A 15440-nucleotide genomic window follows, 5' to 3' on the forward strand; every position below is an offset into this window, starting at 1 on the left:
CTTGGTGAACAGATGATAGAGCAACTTGTTCCCACTCACCCAACTCATATATTCCAGCACAAAGTCAAGTGGCATCCAATTTGAGGTATGCTAGCTTTTAAGGATATGCCAAATGGGCAGAAGGAGGTGACCACAGGCAGATGGGCTGTATGTATTGTGTACATTGACTCACAGAGAATTGTGCACATTCCTGAAGCTATTAGGATCTCCTTGAATGTTGACAAAGTGATCTGAGGGCCAGTGGGATCCAAATGCTTTCTATTTCTGTGTAGGCAGCAGAATATTCGTTTCATGTTGTATGGTCTCCACTGTGTTCACCAGAGTCTTGGTATCAGGGCATCTTCTCACCCTTTGCATCACTATAGGCTACATATTAGTATATTCACTTTATTAGTATATTCATGATATTAGGATATTCACTTTCACATATTAGTAGTATCCACTTTGCTTTGCTGCCTGCTAACTGAGCACCTCCTAAGAAGCTGTCTTGGAAGCTTTAAATGGCATTTTCTGGGTAGCAACAGCACCATGACCTTGGATTTCCATGAACAACCGTTTTCAGACCCCATTTAAAATAAATCCTGAGCCCTTCAAGTGACTTTGGGAGGCTGAGACACACCCCAATCTCACAAAATGTCTCTCTGCCATGCTTCTAAAACAACAACAAACAATTTAGTACTAGAAAGTGAATGGCTGTGATTAGATAACACACTTGAGATGGTTTCCAGAGAGCAAGGTGAAGAGTGCCAGCCGTGTGTGTCTGACATGAAACACTAGCAAAGGGGAAGGGACAGCGTTACGAGTACCGCATTTTTGGGGAGGGAAATGTTCTACCTGAGCGCGCTCACTGCACCAGTATCCTCGCATTATCTTCATATGCATGAGGCTTCAGCGCGACGACGGGCTCGGGCACTCTCTGGGTACCGCAGGGGGGTAAATCAGATCTGTCCTTAGCCCGCAGGGATCTGAACAGCCTGAAGAGAGTCGGAAACCAACAGCGTTTTCCGAGATGCTCCGGACAGAAAGCACCCCCACGGGGCAGCGGCAGGGACGGGGGCAGGGGTAGGGGCAGGCGGGAGCCTCCCCCTCGCGGGGAGGAGGCAGCGCACCGCCCCGAGAGGTGGCCCCGGCGCTGCCCGCAGCCCTCCTCCCTCCTCCTCTCCTCCTCCTCCTGCTCCCTCCCCGCTCCCCACCTCTCCTCCAAAACCTCCGGAGCCGCCGCGGCCCGGCTCCAGTCTCCGCGCCGCCCGGGGCCGGCCGCAGCCCCGCCGCCTCCCCGCCGCCTCACTGCCATGGCCGGGCCCGCGGCCCAGCGCTGAGGATGCTGCTGGGCGCCCCGCGGCCGGGAGGGGGCGGCGGCTGGGATCGCGGCCGGGTGGGCGAGAGGCTGCAGGCGGCCCTGGCCGGCCTGCGGGAGCTCCAGGTGCTGCGGGAGCAGCAGCGGGACCTGGTGCGGGCCGCCCTGGCTATGCCGCAGCGGGGCCCGGCCGCCGCCGGCGAGCAGCCCCTGTGCGCCCGCAGCAAGGAGCGCCGGCTGGAGGCCACCCTCAGCGCCCTCAAGGAGCAGCTGGTAAGGGACGGGACGGGGTCCTGGTGCCCCCCGGGGTGCGGAGGGGAGCCTTACCGCCCGGGGGGGGGGGAGAGCAGGGCTCCTCGGTCCCTGCGGGGCTTTGGCCGGGCAGCCTCCCCGACAGAAAGTGCCGGTAACCTGCGGGACGCCCAGCCACCAGGTGGGGAACGCAGCGGCGGGCATGGCTTGATTAAAGTAAGACATAAAAAACGCTGGCGAGTGGGCTGCCGGCCGCTCGGTTGCCTGTCAGCAATAATTTTAGCTAATGGTTCCACTGTGTGTGTATATAAGAAAAGAGAAAAAAAGAACCGAAAGCGCTTAGTGCCTGCCTGGGGGCACTGGGTTAACAGCAGCCCCCGGTGACCTCTGGCCGTAGCGGCTATCCATTTCTTCTTGATGTCCGCTGGCGGGCTTTGGATACCGATTTGTTTATATACGTTTCAAATAAGACCTGAAAATAGAAGATTATCTCGTTAGGACTTCGCTGGCACCTCGGAAGGCTTTCAAGGACACGGGAGAAACTAGCGGATAAAATGGAAGGGACTGGGATTAAATTTATTCCCCTGGACGTGCGGGAGCTGGGAGGGCGGCAGTAGCTCGGCTCCACAGCGGAGCGGGACGGGTTTCACCAGTAGGTGCCAGTGCAGGTTTGGGAAGCATCTTCTGGGGGTGCCTGGGAGGGAAGCGTGCCTGCAGCTCGAGGGGGATGGCTCTGAAATGTGTAAAACCCAGGGCCGGGCTCCCCAGCCACGCTGCGGCTGTGCGAGCGCCTGGAGCTGCGGTGCGAAGCGCTTCCGACTGACCTGCGGCTGCTGGAAGCCTTCCAGCATGGCATACCTGGTAGCCTTCTGCTGCTGTTCTCTTCCCTGCAAATTGCAGACATGTATTTAAGTAGAGGTGCAGACCTCGACTTTGCACAAGACTAAAATAAACCCGAGAGAAGAGAGGCTTTGCAAAGTTGGCCACACATCCTGGGAACTCAAAGACCACAGGCTGGAAAAAAGTTTCCTGGTGCCTTGTGCACAGCATATTGCAGTCAAACCCCTTGAAAATGTTGTTCACGATTGCAGGAAGTTAAGTTAAAGCTAAAAGCAATAGAGAATGCAAAGCACGGCGTTGCTCAGGGAGTGTTATGTCTTCACCGGTGTTGTTCTTGGCCCAGGGATGGTAGAGTCTGTGATCACAGCTCTGTAAGCTTTCAGATGGAGGAACTCATTAACAATGTAAATGTGGCTTTGCATTGGAGTGCATCTTGATCCAGGTTTCACGTAGGGCTGTAGCCCTGGGCTTTTGTGTGGTCATAGCTGCATTCATAAAAAGTTTGGTCCTTGTCACATAAAGCATGGAAACTGTGGCAGCCAGAGCTGGCTCGAGGCTACTCGGCCATGGAAACAAGACAGGTAAGAGTCACACCAGGCTTCTCCTGTGCTGGGAGGGTGAGAAACAAGCACAGAGGCTTCCTGAGGTGTCAAATGCCACCAGCAGGAATGGGTGGAATGAAGCCGTCATATCTTTTAGAGACCACTTGTAGATGCCACTCCAGCATCCCAATCTCTTCCCCAGCAGCGGGTGCTAGCACCAGCCAGCAGCTGACCTTTCCAGCAGTCTGCTGTAGGCAGCAAGGCCCCAGGCTTTCTGCTCTCCCTAGCAGATACGTCGTTTTTTGTCCCTAGTCAATGGCTCTTTCTGGTGTCCGGGGGCTCTTCTGGCACAGCTGCAAGTTACCGCGGTGCAGGCAGCGAGCCCAAAGGTGCTAAGCAGGTCTCTCGGCCAAGCTCTTTTGTGGTGACCTAGGGGACAAAGAAGAGATGCATATTCAGGCTAAGGCAAAGGGAGGAATCTGTGACACTTTCACTAAGTGTATAGATATCTAAGGCAGCAGCATACAGTATTGCTCATGTTTTCTCAGGGAACATATTTATAAAACCTCACTGATTTCAGTCCAATGATCTTATTCTGCAAGATTTTGGGTGGCTTACGATGTAAAAATGTGGAGAAGGGACAGAAATTATCCTGAAGAGAAAAAAAAACATTTAGTACCCTGCAATCTGTGTAGATTTTTTTCCCCTTTAAGTATTTTTAAAAAGAAGAAAACATATTTTGTGCTTCTAGAAGGGGTTCATCTCATACATAAGGATCTGAGATTGGTGAAATTAACCTTCCTCTGAAACTAGATGCTTTGCAGACTCAGTTACAGAAAGACACAAAGGTGAATGGAGTTTAGATGTACAGACCTAGGTAAGATTAGTGCTGTCTTTTGTCCATTCCAAAATGCAGTTGTATTAATAAAATTATCAGGTTCCAATCTACAACCACAGCAAGAAACATCAAAACCCCTTTTAGCTGAGGTGAGCTGATTAATAGCAGAGCAGAGTAGTTAAACATGACCGGTGCTTTTTGGTACCTTGGTTTGGGGTGCCAGTTTGTGTAGATTCAAAGGAACCTGCTTTTCAGAGAATGTTCCTCTGAAAAATGGGTGGTATGACAATATCCCCAATTTGGCTCCCAGAAATCGTAGTCCATCGATAGCACAAGTTGATTTGGAAAGTCTGCTCCTACTTTGTGCAGTGTGCAGAAGTCTTCACAGCTGCATTGCCCAAAGCAAACAGATGGCTTCACCTGCAAGGTTTTGTCTCATGTAAAATTCATGTTGTGAATTGAGAAAGAGCGTGTTCGGGGTTTGTTGTTCTGGGTGCCGCTCGCTGTGGTTATTGGAACAATAACAACCTCCAGCAGCACGCTGGAAAAGCCGTCCTTATCCAACCAGCGTGGGACGTGCTTGTTGACTTGGAGAGCAGAAGGAGTTAACAGAAAGATCAAAGCTATGAAGTCTGCCAGAAACATGAAAACCCAATGGTGTGAGGCACCATAAAAGGGTTAAAATGATGATGTAAATCATGTCTGTTGGTTAAAATGCTGTGAAAGCGCAGACAGAACCTGGAGGTATAATAAATAATCTTTGAATACCTGAGAGCCTTGTGGCCTCTCTGTCATTAATCAGAAACCACAGACTGAGGGATTGGCTGGCAAAACATTAATCATTAAGCAATTAATTCCAGGGTGAAAACAAAACTTTGTGATTTCCTGAGTAGGTGAGATTGAAGGAAGCATGGCATGTTTTTGCTTTTTCACCATAAAGGAAATAAAGAAGTACTGAGGAGGTCATGCATTCATCATTCAGACGGGATAGAAACTCTTTATTATCCAGGTCTTCCTTTTGTTTATGTGAAACAGGAAGAGTGAAAATCACCACCTGTATTCCTAGGGAGCAGTAATGAGCTTGTTGAGCTTAAATATTTCTAGACATGAGACACTAATAAAAAGGGATTTTACTTCTTGTGTGTTATATGTCCCTCCAGTTCCCTAAAACAGCGTGCTACAAATACCTTTTAGTCTTCCCAACAGCACCAACAACCGTAACAGTTGCCTTGTGAGACTCAGGACATCTGCCTTTTCTCTTTTCTTTTATTTTCAGTTTCTCATCACTTACTGATTAGCTCAGGATCTTAGCTTTCCTTGCATTTTGTATTTGTAGCTCTGGAGAACCCTAAAAATGCAGATCTTAAAAGCTGAATAATCATAACACAAGGAAAGTGGAACTGAAAATACATACATACTGGTTTTAATTTTGTGCACGTTGCTTAATATTGTGTATACTTTAATTAGTTAGGGGACCTAAATATTATTTATTTGAGGTTGGAAATGCTGTTAGAGCTGCAGTTTTCTATGTGAAATGTAGGCACAAAGAATCTTTTTCAAGAAGAATGTCTTTCTCGCCATTACTGAACGGAAACCTGGCCTCACAAGGGCTGCGAGCACAACTTTACAACCAGCTTGAAGAGAATACCTTTCTGTGGAGTAGTGCAGGATGCAAGGTTAGGCGTGATATAATTAGAAGCTGCCTAAATAGCATCTGGGCTTAGATAACTTGCCGAGTGCCATGTGAGAAGTTGGTGACAGAAACCAACTGTGGTTCTTTGGCTGGTACCCTAATTCCTGGCCATCTGTCCCCCTAAGCTGTCCATGTAAGTACTGGGGGAGCAACTGCAGGAGCTGTTACCGCAGATCAGCCTGGTCAGTGATTGCCGTGGGCAAAGGCCCTTGTTGCTGGCTTCTGAGGAATTATTTGCAAGTTTGAGGACACCATTTATTTTAAATACAGACATTTCCACAAGAGAATTCAAATGCCACATTCTTCTTGCATATAACATGTGGAAACAGGTAGCCATGAGACATGCAAGGGAAATTTTCAGCAGCAGAGATGGCCCATTTTGTGTAGTATACCCTTTCTACTGTAAAGAGATGCTATCAGAGCTAAGGGCTTTGCAGAACGCAGTATGCTACCTGTTCTTCGTGTGGTGATAAGATACCTCTACACACAGTCATTTCCTTTCACCAGAAAGTATCTTCGAGTTCATTCAGGCAATCCATAATGTTTCTCTCATCCTCCGCCCAGAGGCAGTGTATGGCAAAATGCGGTACATATATTAGTATGATAATTAGTCAGGAGATTGCTGTCCTCCTTAGTGAGTCAGTCCCTGCCATAGGTGTAACAAAGCAAAGGAAGTTGAAGTAGCATATTCAGTATGAGAAGCTCTGAGAAAACATTCAGCTGGGCAGAAGGCAATATAGGCTGAGAAACAAAATGTTTTGTACTTGCCCGTTATGTCAGGCTCATTACAGAGATTCATTTGCAACAGTCCCTAGCTAAGCAAAACATTTCACGAGTGCAGAATCTGTCCGGCACAGATGGCCTGAATTCACGTGTTGCTGCTGAGATTCTAACTGCAATTATTCTTCATTTTCCCCTTCTTTCCTTGACTTGTGAATCAGTCTCGTTTGAGAAGACAGGATGTCGGCTTGAAAAGCCACCTGGACCAGCTTGACCAGCGAATAAGCGAGCTGAAACTGGATGTCAGCAAGACCTCCAGTGAATACTTGGACAGTGACAGCCGCCCCAGCTCAGGTAACGTGCACTTGGTAATTTATTCCCAGGGGTGTGGTGCCAGTAGAACTGAAGGATGTCAACCACTGAACAAAATTCCCTGATGTTTGGTCAGAAAGAGTACCCCAGGGCTGAGGTGGAGAGTAGTGATGTGGCATTGAGCTGGTGACAATTCTCCTGCAAAGTGGATTTAATTGGAAAACGCTGTTTCACTCAACAGGATTTTTTCTGGAATTTTTCAGTTAAAAAATAGACACTTTAGCCACTAACAGAAAGAGAAATACAAATTTATTGATTAATTACCATGTTCAGTGCAAAATGGCCATTGGCAAAATGTCTAAAGTACTTACTAGAAGCAAAGGAGACCAATATCTTAAATTTGCAAAGTCTTGAGCATCAATAAAGCCTTAAAGATTACAACCACTGCAGTGCTCTGACCTCATGAATGTTTGATCATTTATATAAAAATGAAACAGCTCTATTAAAAGACACTGAGAAACAACACCCCAGCAGTCTGCTGAGTAACGTTCTCATGGACAAGAGAGAGACAGTTTCAGGTTTCTGTTGTGATTCACAGGGAGAGCTGAACTGAAGACTTTTATAGCTGGGATGTCTGTTAAAACCGGTTTCTGTTATCTAGTCTGGGACAATGGGAACACCTCTTTTTAAACACAATTTTGAAAAGCTTTAAGCCTTCCTTGATACAAGGAAAGATTTTTTTTTTTTTTTGAATCTTGAAAGCTTGTACGATACAAGAAAATATTTTTGTCTCTTATCTATATCTATACATTGAATAGTAGTAATTTCCTGAAGCATTACTAATAGCTGAGCAGGAATAAAGCATCTTATCACTAACTACTTCTTCCAACAGTTTTGTTCCACATGCAGTTTATGTGGATATATGTACGAATTTGCAGGATGATACTTAATGGTGTGTATAAAAGTTCAAGTTTCCATGAGTGTTTAAGTTCAGGAGTTATTCACTTAGGCATATACACAGTTCAAAAGGATACAGCATCCTTTTCAATTTGCTTTATATAGAGAAGAATTATAAAAATTCCCATCTTGAACTTACACAGAGCCTTATTTGATAGTTCTATAATTAATTAGCAACGATCACAGGACCTGGAGAGAGAAGATAACCTCCACTCTGTGCCCTCAGGTATTCCAGCTATCATAGACTTGGCAGCTCTGATCACAGGCTAGTTTTGCTCTACTGTCCCAAATGAGCTGTATGCACCTAGCACAAGTTACAACAGCATATGATGGCTGTTTTACACCAGTTGCATAATAGTCCCCAAAGATGTTCTTCAATAAAGAACTAAGCATGATGGTGCTGCACTTCGCCCCACCTCACGCTCAGAACTAAGTGTGTGTGTCTGTGCTGAGCTGGCTTAGGGCCTAAAGAAATATGCAGAAGCTCCCAAAAATGTAGTTGAATCAGGGTATCCCTTTGCAAAAGTTCCGCCCCTCTCCTCCTCCCCCCCAAAAATGCTGACAAATTTAGACCTGGGGTAAATAGCAAATGGAGATTTATCTTATTCTCTGCATATTTCTTCTACAGAGCATATTTAGTAACTGTAAATTGGAAATATCTTCCTATTTATTTCAACTCTGCAGGCTTCTACGACCTGAGTGATGGTGGTTCTTGCTCGCTCTCCAATTCTTGTACCTCTGTGTACAGTGAGTCCATCTCCTCCTCCCACACCAGTCTCTTGCCCAGCTCTCAACACCCTAAGGCAAGGCTCAGTGTGTTTGATTACCGGCCCAAGTCTGCAGATGAAACCACTGTGCATACCACCAGCTTCCAACAGCAGGGCACTTATGTCAGCGATGGATGTCGGATTACAGCGAGCACAGACATTTCTGGGACTCCTGCCAGGTCCAGGCCGAGGCCAGTTTCCACAGGTAATTGATTGCAGAGCTGGGTACTCATTCAAGAGACGGGCAGAGTCCCGGCTATTACTCTTAGAACCTTGTACACCAATAGTGTAATCAATACATAGCATTAATTTTAAATGTACAAAGTGAGCATTAATTGAAACCACAAAGCTGTGCCATTTAATGTTCAACTTTCACTTGTCTCAGACTCAGATACTTTTAAATAATAGCAAATATGAGGAGGGATGCTGTTAGAGATGGAAAAGTACTTAAGTGCATTAGGTAAAATCGTAATGAATGTCTAGTTATTTTTTTTTAATTTATCTGTTTGAGAAATCAGTAAAATTGCATACTTGAAATGTCTTATGTAAAAGTACAGCAATGCATGAAAAATATAGGGTGAATTCAGTATTAGAGCTGATGCATTTTACTGAGAAAGATTTTCCAACAATTTGAAGGAGAAAGAGCTATTTCCAGACTTAATGTCTGTGTTCTCAATCTGCCCTAAAATAGCATGATAAGACTTAGTTCCCTAGCCATATTTACTTAAAGTAATGTGCACACACAATATTCTTCTTCATACTTTACAATGTACAGTTAGGGTCAACAGACACCAAAGGTTAATCAGCTATCTATGAGCTACTCTTGAGCCTAGTACTGGACCAAACATAAATTTGCTTCACACTTTTATTCATAATGGACAAATCTACTAGTGTTTTGAGTCCCTTGCTAACGTAGCTGTGAAATGCCATCATATTATTTTCAGTTTTGGTCCTTCCATAACCTCAGAGCAGCCTCGTGCTAGTGCAGTTCTTAGGGTGACTCAGTCAGATGTGTTGCTGTTACGATATAGAAACAGTGGACTCACAGAGAACATCTTTCCAAGTACAGCATCTCTCTGGAGTCATTCCCACACCTTTCTTACCTGAGCTAGCTCACCTCTGGCTTGCTGAGAGCAGAAACAAAGCCCCTGTTATGTACAAGTCTGTGCAGACACATCTGAAGTGATGGTGGTAAATTACAGTATAAAAACAAATTGTTCTCAAGGCTTCTCAGATGCTGGGGGGAAGAAGTGTTGATCTTAATGATCCGTGGCTTCTAAGTTCAGATTACAGACTTGCTATTGTATCAGAAACGTGCAACGTTTTGCTTTTAGCAAATATGGCTTTATGGGCTTGGAGATAGATTAGCAGAAAAAGGGATAAGTAATGTTAAGAAGAGGTGTGGGAGTGAGGGCACAGACCTCCTTTAGTCCTCCTTCCCCTTTTATACCTCCTACTCCTTTCTTCCTGGCTACAACCTCTTACCTTCCCTCAGTGTGAGAACCATAAGTGGTGGGATTGTTGCCTCTGGGTAGTCTTAAGGAAACAATTCCTTTGAAGTTGGCCATGTTGCAGAGAAGCGAGTCAAGATATTACTTCAGAAAAGCATCGTTTAGAAAGGGGAAAAAAAAATTCTCATTTCCTCCCCCTAGCTTGTCCCCACTGAAAAATGCAGGTACATACAGATTTCCTGTTGCCACAGAAAGAAAAGGCAAGCTTGCTAAAACACCACAAGCACGGTATTCTCTTGACCCCTTCCTGGTTTGTTTGCGGTGGCTGAGTCACTGCTCCTTTGATTGAACTTTTGCATAGCTGTTCACTTTGTAGTAGAATAAGTGATTTTTTGTTAAAAGCTTGTGATACTGATCCTTCTTCACCTCACTATAATGAGTCTGGACTACTGTTACACAAAAGCATCCTTCATTTGAGCTAGAACATGTGCTAGAGTGTCTTCCCTTTTAATGTAATGTTGGGGGAAAAAATCAGTTGGTGGTAAAGGAAACCATGTCCTTTTTTGTGGAATTTCTATGCTGTGCACAGAAGATAAAAAGCAAAGGGAAAAGAGAACACTGCTACACACTGCCAACAATTTCCTGAAGAATTTTCATTTTGTAGTTATGTTGTTTGAGACATCATCATCATCCTGAACTGCTGAAGCAGTTCTTTAAGTGCCTTAGGTAGGACACGGCAGACAGCTCCAAATTTTTGAAGTCTCCCAGAAGCTTCCTTGGGCAGGAGAAAGGCGGTCACTGCAAGTGAAATACCTCCTTGGATTTAATGTTTGGGTTTCCTGGCGGCATGAAGTAGCCAGGAAATTAGCTAGCTGAGGATTTGTTGACACTGCAGCCTGCACTGTCATACCAAGAAATCCAAGCAGACTGCAGATGGTTCCAGCACTCTTGGTATCAGAGGTAACACAGCACCATGGTGCTCTACCGGCTGACTTGTCCAGATGGAGCAGCCCTGCTCCTGAAACACAACCTGGCTCTCACAGAGCAGATGTTCCTGAGATAAAGGTCCAGCAATCTGGTGTAACTTGCCCGTAGATGTATTTTTTTCTTTGTCAAAATAAAAAGGTTCTCTAGCCCATTTTTCTACACACTTAAGGTTGACGTATTAAAAATATGCACACAGAATTACAGCAGTCCTGATTTTGTGCCTTTTAAAAAAAGCTCAGAATATTTTGTTCTGAAATTAAATGCTCCAAGAAGTTTGAGTATAAAACAAGTTATTCAAGAAAGGCACGAAGATGGTGATGTTGTCAAATGAAATTAGAGATTCAGTTAGGAGGTTTTATTGGATTTTGGGTTGAGGAAAAGTTAGAATCACTTCATTCTGGCATATCAGACACTTGAGTCTTAATGTCTCTGCACTGTAGGTTGAGTGCCTCTGTTCAGTAATGCCTTACTGAAGCAAGATGCAAAAAAACACAGTTACAGCTTGCAGCTGTGAAGAATTTAAGAAATACCTGGTGTCTGTTCAAGTTTTCTTAAAGCAGCTGGTTGAGTACTCTAGATTTTTCAAAAATGCATGATATAAAAGGGTTGGAGGAGTAGCTGAAATTAATTTAACCACTTTTAAAAAAATAAAGATACTGTTGACTCCCTGGTAGACTCTTGCATGCTGGTAATTCCAGGAATTTCTTTCCGAGTTATAGGTTTGGTTTTGGTTTTGGTTGTTTTTTAAAACTAACAAACAAACAAAAAATCCTTTAGTCAGAGGAAGTCTTTATCCTATCCTGGGGGAAAAGTATGAAAAAACTATATCTGTTGTATTGGATAATTCCGGTTTGATGCTTCAGGCTTAAAAGCTATTAGATTCACTTTTTATCTCTACTAAGAAATAAAAATAACCCCTTATTTTTGCTTGATTGGGTTCCTGTTGGTCTGTGTTGTTTGAGAACATTTATATATATACACACATTTACTTTCATCCAAGTAGCACAGTTTAAATTTCCTGCGAAGGCACCAGTTTTATCATTGGTGTTAAAAGGCATTCTAATCTCCATGACGCTGAGGTGAATAAAAGCCCTGAGGTAATTCAGTGTTCTTGGAGGACTGAAAGGCTTTCTGCATTCCTGCTACTGATTTTAGTATAAGTTAGCACATCCCTCTGAAATAACACTTTTAATATAAGCCAGCTTGAGTGTAATTGTCTGTGATTTAATTAGGTTATTTATTTTCATCCACTGTGTAGGTGACTTGGAAAGACTCATTCCAGCAGACAGTAGATTTCAGACAGAGACAGATCACAAATCCTCATTGCCTCCGTGCCATGCAGACTTGCAATTGCACAGCGTGGACCCCAAGTTCCAGAATGATCTGGTGTCCAAGAACGGCATCGATGTGTACCCTTACCCAAGCCCCCTTCATGCGGTGGCTTTACAAAGTCCCCTTTTCTCCCTGATGGGGACATCCCCAGAAGCAGACCTCCAGGCTTCCCCCAGCAAACCCATGCCTAGTGTGACAGGTCCCAGCTTGATTAGGACTAGGCCAACCGCTGAGGCCAAGCCAGGGGGTTACATCAATAAGTTACTGCAGCTGACGAGATGCAAAGGGAACAGTCGAGCTGATGCCAGTGAGCGGGTTTCGACAAAGAGCCAGCCAGCCACAATGCACCAGAGACTCATTATAACCCCCAGCACTGGTGGAGTGAAAATTAACAGCAGCGGTAGCCAGCTGGAAAAACAAGCAAGTTCTCTGGAAAGTAACAAAGATGAAGGAAGGCTGCAGAGAGAGATGCCGGAGGGGGAATGTGCCAAGCAGCAGGAGACCAGGCGCTGTGTGAATGAGGAACAGCCGTCCGCTCTCCCTGACACAGAGCCATCAGCTGTGAATAGTTGTTATCCTGCCAAGTCAGCGGCTAGGGGCTCTCCGCTGGCAGAGGCAATGGAGAGCAGTGCAGAGTGCAGTTCATCCTGCTCGCAGCTGTGCCAGGAGGACTCCAGCCTGGGCACCTGGAATGCTACAGTTGTCCCTCCCAGAAAGCCGCCCCTCAAAAGAAGTGGCAATGCCAAACTGGGTGGTGCTGGAGGGCATGAGCGAGCTGCACGGGGTGAGTTTGTTCATGCTCAGTTTGTCCCTGCAGAATCCCACCAAGTTCGAGTCAAGTTTGCCAGCTCCAAAACAAAGGCAGTGAAGATAAAGAGGAGGAACAGTGAAAAGGTGCTGCGTCCTGGGAAGCAAGCCTTTGGCGTGGAGAAGGCAAGAGGGGCTCATGGGGCTGCCAGGCTGCCTGCTGAGTGGAATCAGCCCCAAAGATCGCACGCAGCAAAGAGCCTCATCCGGAGACCTTCGTACTCTGGTGATGTGAGCGGCAGGTCATGCTCAGAGTCTAGCCTGTTCCCTGCACAGGTCAGGCTGCCCACCACGCCATCCAGGCCAGAGCTCTACAGAGCTTCTGCCAATGCGCTGTATTCCCTCGAAGGAGCTTCTGTAGACACAGCCAACAAGAAGAAGCAGCAGCGCAAGTGGCAGTCCACGGTGGAGATCTCTGCCAAGGCCCATGGGGCCAGCTCCTCTGGCCTAGGGGCACCGAAGCAGCCGGCAAAGAGAGCTGGTGTCCTGCGCACCCTCAGCATGAGGGCTCGCTCCAAGAGTCATCACCACGGAGCTTATGCCAAAAGCGAGTCAGACCACTCTGAGTACTCTGCAGACTGTGCTTCCCTCTTCCACTCCACCATCGCAGAGACCAGCGAAGGGGAGGTCAGCGATTTCACAGCTAACCGTTTTGGGGACAGTGAATCCAGTGAAAGTGACTCAGATGGCAGCAGTAACAGCAGCAGCCTCGCACTTGACTATGATGAGGGGGATGAAAGTGAGCTGATTTGGCCCGAAGGTTCGGTCAGACAATCAGGGACTGTCCAGGTCTCTTCCAGGCCTCTTCCTCCAGTGCCCAAAATCTGTCGTATCAAAGCTTCAAAGGCACTAAAGAAGAAGATTAGGAGATTCCAACCCGCTTCTCTGAAGGTTATGACCATGGTTTAAAGGAGAGCGAGCATCTGTTTCTGTCCTTGAAATATCCTGCTGGCTCTCATTTGCGAAACAAGAAGACCAATGTGCAGAGAAAAGGACTTACTTAAACAAACTTTTAACAACCCTTGAGTCAACACAAGGGATCTTTTTGTTTGTTAATGCCTGGACATAAATGTCACTGTATCTAATTTCCTCTTTTGCCATTTATTCTGTAAATATGGATCTGTGTATATTGTGTGATGCCTTTTTTTTTTTTTTTTACTATGCAGAAGGGTCACCATGGTAAAAATAAAATGCCAGGAATTGATGACATGTCCAATCAACCTCTGCCATAAGATTTTGCAATCAGGCTCTTCTTGTTGTACATACGTACCCACAGTATCAGTCTCAGACTGAGCCCCTAAGAAGAGGGGCTCTTTCCAAGTGGAGATTTGGGAACATCCCTCCCTCTTGTAAGTAATTCTGTGCAGTCTGAAGGAGCATTAACCACCCACCTGTGGAAAAGCTCTCAGTGCTGTCTATAGTTCTTTCTTTCAGGTCAACCATTCATGTACCATCTCCCAACCACAGGAGGACAAGTCTGTTCTTCAACAGAAACATACTATGCTTAGTATTCAAAAGGCAGTGTGTTTGTAAATGAGAACAAGGCTTCAGTCTGTTTTCAAAACTGACCTTCAACCCCCTCTCTTTATAATGTTCCATGTTATTGCTCATTTATTAAATGAGTGAAAGAACATGTGAGGGCTCAGTACCATGGTGTGTGGATAGCTGGGACTGAGATTATAGCTTTGCCCCTGAAATTGCAGACTCAATAAATACTATTTAATATACTTCCAAAGGCTATACTTGTCTGACTTTCATGTCTAAAGAAAATGATTCTGAGAAAATGTAAATATTCTAACATTGCATGAGGCAAGCAGGAGGAGTGTTCTCTGGGAGAGCAGATATGCATTTTCATAATCACTGTGCCACAGGGGTTCTATTTTATTTTTCAGAGGGTCACTATAGCTCTGTAGGAACCAGGACCTTTCAGCCTCTACCTCAAGAAACCTACTTCAGCATCTGCTTCTAAATGAGTGGATCTGAAAACAATATTTATACTGAGGACAGGGTGGTGTCTTAACTGTCTCACATTGATGCAATTTTGCTACGACACTCTTCATTTAAAACGTTTATGTATGTATACACAACAGGTTTTGAATGCATCTGAGGGCACCTATCTGAGGCTTTGAATTGGTTGCTAAACTGATGAAGTGATTTTTTGTGTGTGTGTTCAGACAAGCAGTCCTAATTCCTCTGAACACAGGAATCTGGAAGCTGAGCTGAAATTCACCCCGTGTTTACCAAAGATCAGGTATTATCCTCCTACCCTGAATACATTCCTGGCCTAGGAGATGTAGGCATTACCTCATTCAGCGAATGTACTGGGTCTGAAACAAAAGGCAAGTGCCTTAGCAGAAACTGGGGGTAAAAGAGTGTTTGTTTACTTCAAGGATTCATTAGCAAACAGAAGTATTTAAGGACTGAACTTTTAGCCAATGCCTTCTGTTTTTTGGAAGCTATGTTATGTTTTTAAACCACTCTATTTTCAAATCATTTTTTGAAAATGAGGTAGAGGAAAGTAAAAGCTACGTGAAGTAATACAAATATTTGGGGCTAGCGCCTAACACCATCCTTATTATAGCTAGTGAAGTGTTATATTTCAATCAGTGGAGTACATTTAAGTGTTTTTTCATGGTCCCAAGAAT

General features: G+C 45.2%; 1 protein-coding gene across 1 annotated transcript; it reads left to right on the forward strand.

The window, feature by feature from the left end:
- The first annotated feature begins 1174 nt into the window (after nt 1-1174).
- DACT2 (dishevelled binding antagonist of beta catenin 2) lies at nt 1175-14533 on the forward strand. The gene is made up of 4 exons (XM_035321363.1): nt 1175-1570; nt 6404-6536; nt 8136-8423; nt 11915-14533. Exons 1-4 carry the CDS (start codon nt 1322-1324, stop codon nt 13702-13704), a joined length of 2460 nt encoding a protein of 819 aa, XP_035177254.1. The 5' UTR covers nt 1175-1321; the 3' UTR covers nt 13705-14533.
- Nucleotides 14534-15440: the final 907 nt, after the last annotated feature.

The sequence above is a fragment of the Oxyura jamaicensis genome, chromosome 3 (assembly GCF_011077185.1).
Source record: "Oxyura jamaicensis isolate SHBP4307 breed ruddy duck chromosome 3, BPBGC_Ojam_1.0, whole genome shotgun sequence".
In the NCBI taxonomy this organism is placed as follows: Eukaryota; Metazoa; Chordata; class Aves; order Anseriformes; family Anatidae; genus Oxyura; species Oxyura jamaicensis.